The sequence below is a fragment of the Sesamum indicum genome, linkage group LG11 (assembly GCF_026168435.1).
Source record: "Sesamum indicum cultivar Baizhima isolate 11 linkage group LG11, ASM2616843v1, whole genome shotgun sequence".
In the NCBI taxonomy this organism is placed as follows: Eukaryota; Viridiplantae; Streptophyta; class Magnoliopsida; order Lamiales; family Pedaliaceae; genus Sesamum; species Sesamum indicum.
The window spans coordinates 10,653,887-10,663,836 of record NC_142667.1 but is presented as its reverse complement, the minus strand read 5'-3'; the positions used below and the strand labels follow the sequence as shown (position 1 = coordinate 10,663,836).

Sequence of the window (9,950 nt, the reverse complement as noted above, 5' to 3'; positions counted from 1 at the left end):
AATTTAGCCTTTTATCTTTCTAGAGTAGCAAATAGATCCTGTAACTTTTAATTTTGATCAATGTGAACAAAAACTCTGAATTAAAAGGACCAAAATCACAAAAATTTAAAAAGTTATTGGATCTATTTGCTATCCTAGAAAAATAAAAGACTAAAACACCAAAATGTAAAAGATATAGGAAGAATATTACATTTAATTTTAACTAATAAGAACAATAAATAAATTACGATAATTTACGTAAGATGAAACAAATCACCCAAATGATAAAAGTAAAAAAATTACCCACATATCTAGTGAAACTTGGAACTTGTTCACGGGATTTCAGCTTTAACCATTAAGCTAAAAGTGTGTCCCATATATTTCAAATTAGGTAGGGTTTATTAACACGATAAGATCATAGAAAGCCAGAAGAAAATGCAAGGCTAAAACTGGTGCTTAATAGATCAATGTATATATACTCTAATATCTAATCCTCTCATTGCTCCATCACATTATCTCGCATCTCGTACTAACAATTTAAACCAGCAGTGTCTATTACATTAAGTGCCAATTAGCTAGGACGAAAGTGTTAGAGATAGGGTTCTGTCAAATGGTCGTGTGGTAGCATTCTGCTCGCTCCTTCTTTTTCCTTTGTCTGTTCTATACTTGTTTGTTTGGTTGTCATGAAGTCACGTGAATCTCTTACCCCCCCACCCCCACCCCCAAGCTTGCATTTTCCCTTCCTTTAAAACAGCTCCAGAACTGTGCTCAATACGACCTTTTAGACACCATCAAGTACATTTCTCTTTACTCCCCTCCCCACCTCTCAATCATCTCAAACCTAGCTAGCCACCTAGTTTTCTTCATTCATTGCATTGATTAAGAAAAAGTTGCCCTTAATTTCGATATAATTCGTCGCCAATCATGAACATAAACTCGTCCCCTTCGCCTTCTCCTACAGATCAAATCAGTGACAGTATCGATCATGATCATCAGTTCCTCCAGCCGTTTGCCCCGAATCAGTACCACAATCAAGTCGTTTCATCTTCCCCATCGTCTTCTGCCTCATCGTCTCCTATCTTCTTTAGTTCAGCTCAAGATCACACCGGATTCTATCATCACCAATTGTACCACCCTCACCCTCAAGAGGTACATACCTAATTACATAGTGCAATAGTTTTTTTTATAAATTTATATATACATATATACATATTTTGTATTTGTATGACTTAATTTGTAATCCTAGTACTAGTTGTTAGTACAATATGATCAATTCTCGAATTTTCATGTTGTAAGGATGACAGTACTACTTACGGTTATCGCGGGGGATCATCGTGTGATGAGATGAAGAATAAGGTTAATAGTGGCCTGAAATTAACCCTCTGGAAGAACAAAGACGAAGGGCTAGCAAAGAAGGATATACCGGTGAAATGGATGTCTACGAAGATGAGGGTGATGCAGAAGATGAAGAACACGGATCGCATAAGTGTATCCTCATTCAAGCAGCTGCTGCAGCCATCCTCTTCTATGGAAACTGATCTAAGCAGCAACAGTTCCTCATACAACAGCAACAGCCCAATTAGGGTTTGTGCAGATTGCAACACCACCAAGACCCCCCTTTGGAGAAGTGGTCCCAAAGGCCCTAAGGTATTTAATTTTTTCAATTCTTTTTGCATTTTTAATCAACCCGACATTAATAGTTTATTAGTTTAATATATAGTATTTTTCAAGCTCAGAACATCAACAACGAACAAACATACATATGTAGTAATCTTTTGTAATGTCTGAGCACATATGAGTTTTGTTTAATTCTTATCTCAGTCGCTCTGCAACGCGTGCGGGATCAGGCAAAGGAAGGCGAGGCGGGCCATGGCTGCTGCTGCTGCCAACGGCATGGTGGTGGCCAATGCCAGGCCGGCTACATTGAAGATCAAGGTGCAACACAAAGAGATGAAGACAACGGGCAAAAATGTCAGTGGAGGCCTAAAGAAAGGCTGCAAAATTGCTTCAGCTGGATCATCATCATCATCATCATCGTCTAAAGCTAGTAGATTGGAGGAGTTCTTGATAAATTTGAGCAACAATTTGGCAGTACATAGAGTGTTTCCTGAAGATGAGAAGGATGCTGCCATCCTGCTAATGGCTCTATCTTCAGGCCTGGTTCATGGTTGAATATTAGTTTTTTCCCTTTGAACTATATATGTATTTTTGTTTCTTGATCTAGCTAGATAGAGATTAGGGTTGAGTTAAAGTTTGATTAAAGGTGCAAGAGCTTGAATTTTTCTGGTGAGTGAGGTTCTAATTATTGTGTTCTTTTAGTAAGGAAATGAATAAATTAAGAACATTAATAATTTTGTGTGGCAATATTCTTGCAGACTTAAATGTATTTTTGGTGCTATGATGTTAGGTTATTCGGCTGTTTACGTTCTTTAACTTTTTAGGTAGTATTTTGGTTCTATATTTTTTAATTTTCACGATTTCGTTAGTCTTTTTTTTCGTCAGAGTTCACCCTTCTAGCCGAAAAATGCATGTGCATCTCACGTGGTATTTTAAAATTGGGACTACTGTTCCTATTGGCTCATTTTTGTCAGTATCTTTGTCGTTTAACTTTTTATGGTAAAATTTGGGTCTTTCACATTTTAATTTTTGCTATTAATTCTTTTTTCGCCGGAATTTACCCTTCTTATAATAGGTGGTGGTGAACTCCGACGAAAAAAAATCTGAGACCATGAAAATAAAAAAGGTCGTGCAGGACTAATATACTACTTTAAAAATTAAAGAACAAAAACATCAAATAATTTAAATTACACAATATTACATTTAATCCTCTTCTTATAAACGCATTTAGATGTGGACAAGTTGAAACATAACCTCATAGGGGAAAATTACAACTTCAATCGTTAAGTATGGAGTGTTAATTTTCGTTTCGTACCAACCCATTTTCTAACTAGTGGATTTTTTGGGCTGATAATAATTCAACAGGAAGCGTGTTACATTAACCCTAATCTAAGTATTTTCACAACTAAATATATATATATATGTATATATATATATATACATATGCATTTCGTGCTATTAAAAGTCATAAATTAATAATAGTGCATATATATTAATTAGTATGACATCATGTGATCAATGGACAAATACAAATTTGTACGACAAAATCAATTATTGCCATACACTGCATGCAACATCATCATCCAATAACAACAACAATCGGGGCACCAAAACTAGTGAACAGGATGTCTGTATATTTATCAATTAAAGCCTCTTGCACAGAAAATCATCATGTTTATATATATATATATATATATATATATATGGGGTTTAATATAAATTAACTCTATATAATTATAAAATTATTCCCTATAATAGCAATTTACTCCCTATATTTTTTTAAATGAAGCAATTTATTTGCTTATCTGAAAAGGTAATTGTTTCATTTTAAAAAACACAGGAGTAAATTGCTAAATTTTTAAAAATATAATGAGGTAAATTGCTATTTTTTTTTTATATAGAACAATTTGTTCATTTGCAATATCACAAAAAAATTACTTGTATTTTTTTCCTTATATATGCATGCAAGTTGAGGTCTTGAACCTTTGATCATTTTGGCTTTACATATATCATATATATGTGTGTGTGGACGAAAGATAGAAAATTAAAAGGCAAAAATATCAGAGTAATATTGGAGGTGATGATGATGGGCGTTATCTTGCGGTATATATATGCGGCTGGAGGGGGGCGCGGGGGCCTGCCCTGCCGGGACCTGCTGAGCTGACTGCCTCATGCATCGTCAATCATGATTGTGATGATACGATACAAATATTGCAACCTTTTAGTCTGTCCGAAATCGCTTTGTGCATGCTGTCTTTCTTCACCTTTCTCTTTTTCTGTATTTCTCATACTAGAAAACAAATACATAATTTCAAGAACTCTCATCATGTCTTGCTTTTTGTTTCTTCCTTTTCTTTCTGCTTCTCTTTCCTCCTCCCATCTACAGTTTCTTTGTCAGCTATATATATATATATATATATATATAGTGAATTTTTTTGGATTGAGTATTAGAATAAAGTTTTCTTGATACATATTTTTTTTACTTATTCAAGAAATGTACATATTTTGACTAATTAGCTAATTTCCTAGAATTTTAAGAAATTGTTTTTTTTGTTTTAATTATCTTTCAATAATGATGTAATTGAATCAATTAATAAAATGTTTTGGTATTATTACCTGTCCTACATGGATCGCTAACGAGGATTTAATTTGAGTGATTATAAATCCTAATGCTTTCTCTCTTTATCAAGGTACCTTTCGAAAACAATCACAAAAAAGAAAAACTGAAAATTCAGAACGAAATATTTGGGACGGGTAATTTCAGTCGCAAATTGCAAGGGGCATTTTACCATCCTTTTCTTTTTAAAAAATAAGTAAATTACAAAGGGTTTCTTTAAAATTTGCCTATATATATTAAAAATATTTATTTATTATTTGAAAAATTATAAATGTCCCCTAGAGTTAACGTCGTCTATCAAGTACCCCCTACAATAACTTGTCACGAGAAAGCATTTATTAAACGACTATTAATTTTAAAAAAGTATTTATAATTATAACAAATTTTAAAAAAATCCATTGTAATTTATACTTTTAGAACGTGTAAAGACCGCCTTTTTAATCAATATACATACCCAAAAATACTTTGGAAGTAGTTAGGCCTTAGCCCATTTATTCTATGTATCTTTCTTGATGCTTTTGTAATCATTTTCATTTACACACACAACCCCATTGTTATTTATCTATGTAATTGTATTATATTTTTTTTAAAAACATTGAGTTTTTCATGAATCAACAAAAATAAATAGATAGAAAGTGAGGTGTAAAGAGTCCAGCATTTTAATTATTGATATGATGAATAGGGGGGGAAAAGAGAAATCTATTTAAAGTATGAATATTTAAATAAGTCTAGTTCTAAATATTAATTCATGATTATTTTTTATTATTAGTATATATTATGTGTTCAATTTTCTTGAGGAGGATACGATGTGTGAGTTATCTTAATATTTAATTATTTTTTCAAAATACTATCATGAGTTATAAAAATTATCACACAAATCAAATAATTGCAAATAGTCATATTAGTATAAAGTTAAACCTTTTTATGTATTATTGTAGTAATACGTTGAGTTTACTATTTATGCTGCCTTTAGATGCATTGTTTTGGGATATCAATCGATTGGGTTCGGATTAGGTTTATCAAAACCCGATATCTAATTCGCCCTGAATTAATTTAATATTTTTAAGATATTAAGAAATATATATTTTTTGTATAAATAATACTACCATAAATTTATAAATACCAAAAATAATATTTCTGAATTGTTATTTGTTTATTAATAATTTCTATTTGTATGTTTCAAAATTTTTTGAAATATGTGGTACTTATGAATACATTAAAAAAAATTAAACTATTTATCATTATATTGATTTGTAAAAGAATTAAATTTATCCATTATATACATAAATAAAATATACATGTATTCATATATGTATAAATATCTTTATATAATTATATAAAATTATAAAAGAATTTGGCACCAAATCACTAAGTTCGGGATTAGTCCCGAAATTCGATTAAGACTTCAAAATCTGCTCCAAACAGGTTGAGTTCGAATCTAACCTAAACATATTGACATCCCTAATCTTTTTTGTGTTTTACATATGTGTATATATATATATGTATATATATAAATATATGTTTCATTCAAGTTTTGAAATCTATTTAATTTAATATAAATGCAAGCCTCAATGACAGGGTTCAAAATTCAATTTTTTCATCCAACTGCAAATAGCCAATAACTGGATTCCAAGTTTCCTAATCTCTCATAATCATTTCCTCTGGCTTATAAAGTGAAAACGGGAAAGAAAAATCAAGAAAATTTGCCAACCCAGTTGAATTTGCATATTTTCCTCTACAAAAACGCAGGAAGAAAGGAACAAAGAACAGACGAAAAATGGAGGGAAGCCCACCAGTAAATCACATTCCGAGCGAACCTGCTATCAAACGCTACAAGTTCCTTTGGCGTGTTTTCCTCATTTTCAACTTCGCTCTTGGTGGTTAGTGTTTCTTGCTTCATTCGTTTTCTTTTTTGCTTCTCTTGGTTTTGATTTATTGAAATACAGGAACCCGTTAGGGCTTTAACTTCGGATTGATCTGGGGTTTTTCTATGATCTTAATTTTATTGATTTTCTTGAACTCGTTTTGGGTTTTTGTGTGGGTTTGATCTGTGGAGTATGCTTCGAGAGCTTAAATTTATGCATTCTACATGCCAAGTATTTTATGTGTCTACATGTATGAAATGTATGCATCGGGAGTATCGGGTGATAGTTCGGACTGAAGACGAAGATTTATAACTTACATTCTTTAGTTGAATGTATAGGTTTTTGGTGGTTTCTATTGGCCGTTCCATACGGATGCTCTGGGTTTAAATTAAAGAGCAACAGGGTTGGCTCGAATAGTTTTGTTACTTTCCGTGTTTGTTATGAAAGATGATCTTGAATTCAGCTTGCTTCCCTGATTTTCATCAGTAGATTGTGGCGTAATGATGAATTTGTTACCCTGTTTCCTGTGTTGTACTAGTAGTTGACAAGTAATAGATACGAAACTTTCTGTTTGCGGATGTAGAACTTGATATCATGCTAGTGAAATTGGTGACTCGGCTAAGAGGAAGCAATGTTCGCAGTGAGGTGTGGTTTTTGAAATAGATGTGGCTATTATAGTGTTGGTGGAAATTGTTCCTTGTTTAGGTGGTTTAATGATTATTGTACTCCGTGTTCGTCATATAGGGTCATGTTAATGATCCCCAGGGCTTGTTGTATCATTCTATGTAACTGAAATAAGTGTTGCAGGGATCATGAGAAGTGGTGGCTTTTTAGATGTTGTGTCTATTAGTGAGTAGTGGTGGCACTTTGTGGCGCCAAAGAAGTGTGATAGTGTTGGGCTGCAGTATTGGCAGCAGTAAGGTGGCAGTCAAAGCTATGTCTAGAAGTATGATGGCTATGAAAAATTGCAGCAGATGCATTCTAGCTGCATCCTTGATAGTGATTTGGTTGGGTAAAGGGACTGGCTGTTGATTGTGGTTTGTCATGGAGGATGGTGTTGGTCAGTAGAGCAGCCATTGTACCATGGTTGCATCATTACTGGTTAAGTCTGACATTTTCTATCCATAGCATTCGCTGTCGGCTTTCAGAATAGCATGTCCCTTTATGAACTCCAGTGATCTGGGATTGAAATGAAGGTAACTTGTTGAATGGTTAAAGCTCATGATTGTATTTTTTGCTGTGCTGAAATTGTGTTGGAGCCATCAGGTCATAGTTTGTAGTGGCATTGGTACAGTAGGTCTTGTGATTTTTGTTCTAGCAGCTGTAATTTCCATCTGGTTAACGAGTAGTATTCACATGTTCTATGACATGAGGAGAAAATTTTTTATGGTAACGACTTGATGTTTTATGCTCATTCTTGCTGCAAGTTTCTGGAGTTTCTAAGTTGAAAGACGAGTGGCAGATTGCATTGTTTGATTAAGTCCAGCTAAGCCTATCTAAACTAACTTCAAGGATCATGAATAGGATCCTGCGGTTTGCTGGGAATGAACCCCACAAAACAAAAAAATAATAGTGTGGAATAGATAAATAGGGTTACTCATTGTTTCAGGATAGAAGATTGCCATGGAAAGTGGAAAATCTCTGTGGTTTGAAACATAGGAGTCGAGGAGATCACCAAAAGTTCTGTAGTGAATGTGATTCTTCCTCGACCAACTTACAGAGCCAATGTGATTGTTGCAGGTGCCCAAAAGTTTCACAGATTTGGATCTACTAAATAAGACCTCATACAAAAATCATTTATTTGGGACAAGTGGAAAACTAAGTGATGGTCCGACTAAGTAACAGATTTTGTATTTTGTAGTTCCTGTGCTATAGAAAGTTGGGAGGTGCAATTTTCTTGTAATGAATTTTTTGTTGCTTGATCATCATTCTTGATTTAAAGTTAACACATCTTTCATATAATGCTCATTAGAACTGTTCAAATGGATTTAGATATAGATACTTGGGCATAATAGTTTGAAACTACGACTGCATGTTCCAGCAACCTTGCTAATGTCTTCTACTAGGGAGTGGGTTTTTCAGAGTCTTCGTCCCCTTGCATTATTGGAAATTGAGATGTGAAAAAATATTTTTTCAGTATCAAATTTTCACATCATAGATTTAGAGGAATTTGCTGCAGGATTTTTTCTGCTGCTTATTTCTAACTACTAGAAGATGATTGCATGCAAATTTTTTCACCAGTTCAGAAACTGAAATGTGAATGTTTAGTTTTTATCAATATCTATAGGAAAATCACGAATTTTGGGAACATATGGTAACCTGAACTTCGCCAAATTTAGCCGTATATGTAACAGGACTTCCGGTTTCAGTAGTGCTGGAATCTTTATCCATTGTCTCATTCGTGTGTAGGTTATTTGGTCATTATAACTAATTAAAAGAATGTGGCCCCCTTCCTTCTGCTTGTTTAAGTCAGTCGGTCTTCTTGGCAATTTGTTTATGAGCATTCTATTGTTAGAAAGTTCTGTTCTGTGCTGTGATTGTTAATCTAAAAATTCATTGAGCAAAGAGTGAAAAGTGCACTAGATTGCACTTGTCGCTTCCTCCATTCCCTTGCCCTTTGGCTAAATTATGAAAATCCTGACTTCCTTTATTTTTCGTATTTTCAGCATACATGTTTGCGCAGCCGGGAAAGAAAGAAAAAGTGAAAGAGAAAAGTGAAGTCCCTGCTGAAGTTGTGCCTCCTCCAGCTACAGTGACTGCTCCTCCTGTTGATGAGGAACCCGTAATCTCTCCTCCCATTACGAGGCCCGTGATCGTGCGACCGCCTCTTCCTGAGCACCAGCAACGTGAAATTTTCAAATGGATGCTGGAAGAGAAAAGAAAAGTAAAACCCAGGAGTAGAGATGAGAAGCAGCATATTGATGAAGAGAAAGCTATTCTTAAAGAGTTTATCCGTTTACAGTCAATCCCAAGCATCTAACATCTAGTGGGATCATTTCTATCGACAAACTTTGCATGCCCCTCTAGCAATGCGTGTCCAAAGACAATGCTGATTTCTGTAGCACTTGGCTGAGACATATTGTAAAGCATAATCAATCGTTGGAATGGCATGTATCTTTTCAAGCTTACAATTACTTTGTTCTGCCTAAAGAAGCTTGAAATTTATTTCACAAATTTTTGGTTTCACTTTCTCAGACTTGAGGTGTCCGGAGTGAGGCAAAAGGAAAGATTTGCTTATCAAGTCTTTAAGTGGCTACTTTGGGGCTTCACCATCCATATGAGTTTGTACTTACAGCAACGATGTGTTGATTCAATACTAACAGTCCACATGAGTGCAAATTGATGTGAACTTTATCAAATTTTGGGTTAAATTTTTATAGCTACCATCTCACTTGAGTTGAGAATTATTAAGTTATACATATTCATGTTAGTGTTATGTTGTCATGTTTTGATTTAACGATCTTGTCTGAACAACATTTCAGTTCGTAACGCCCATGTCCAACCGCATCTACTCAACCTATTCCTTTTTACTTATTTTTATCAGGCATATACGAATATTCAGCATGGCGATGTCTTCTTTCTGATTGATAAAGACCCAGTTCCTCTTCCCCTTTGTATAACTGAAAGAATCAGAGATATCAAAACTGCAGTGTTGAAACTACCAGAGATTGTTTTTTCTTCCTTCTTCCCTTACTCTGTTGCTGTCTATAAAGTGGGATTGCTTCATTACATCAAAAGCTGAATTCCTCATAGGTATGTTTTCCGATCACAATCTAAAGTTTTGCAATCTGAGCTTTTCATCTTTATTATCTTCCAGTTCTTTATAGATTTGGAGTGTGTGAAATACAAGGCATCAAAATTGACAAACGCAA

At 34.1% G+C, this 9,950-nt stretch overlaps 2 protein-coding genes across 2 annotated transcripts; both read left to right on the top strand.

Moving 5' to 3' along the window:
• Window positions 1-650: 650 nt before the first annotated feature.
• LOC105173616 (putative GATA transcription factor 22) lies at window positions 651-2,380 on the top strand. Its single transcript, XM_011095424.3, has 3 exons — window positions 651-1,128; window positions 1,276-1,626; window positions 1,801-2,380. Exons 1-3 carry the CDS (start codon window positions 904-906, stop codon window positions 2,149-2,151), a joined length of 927 nt encoding a protein of 308 aa, XP_011093726.1. The 5' UTR covers window positions 651-903; the 3' UTR covers window positions 2,152-2,380.
• Window positions 2,381-5,810: 3,430 nt separating this feature from the next.
• LOC105173615 (uncharacterized) lies at window positions 5,811-9,437 on the top strand. The gene is made up of 2 exons (XM_011095423.3): window positions 5,811-6,093; window positions 8,745-9,437. The coding sequence occupies exons 1-2, from the start codon at window positions 5,991-5,993 to the stop codon at window positions 9,056-9,058; spliced, it is 417 nt and encodes a 138-aa protein (XP_011093725.1). The 5' UTR covers window positions 5,811-5,990; the 3' UTR covers window positions 9,059-9,437.
• Window positions 9,438-9,950: the final 513 nt, after the last annotated feature.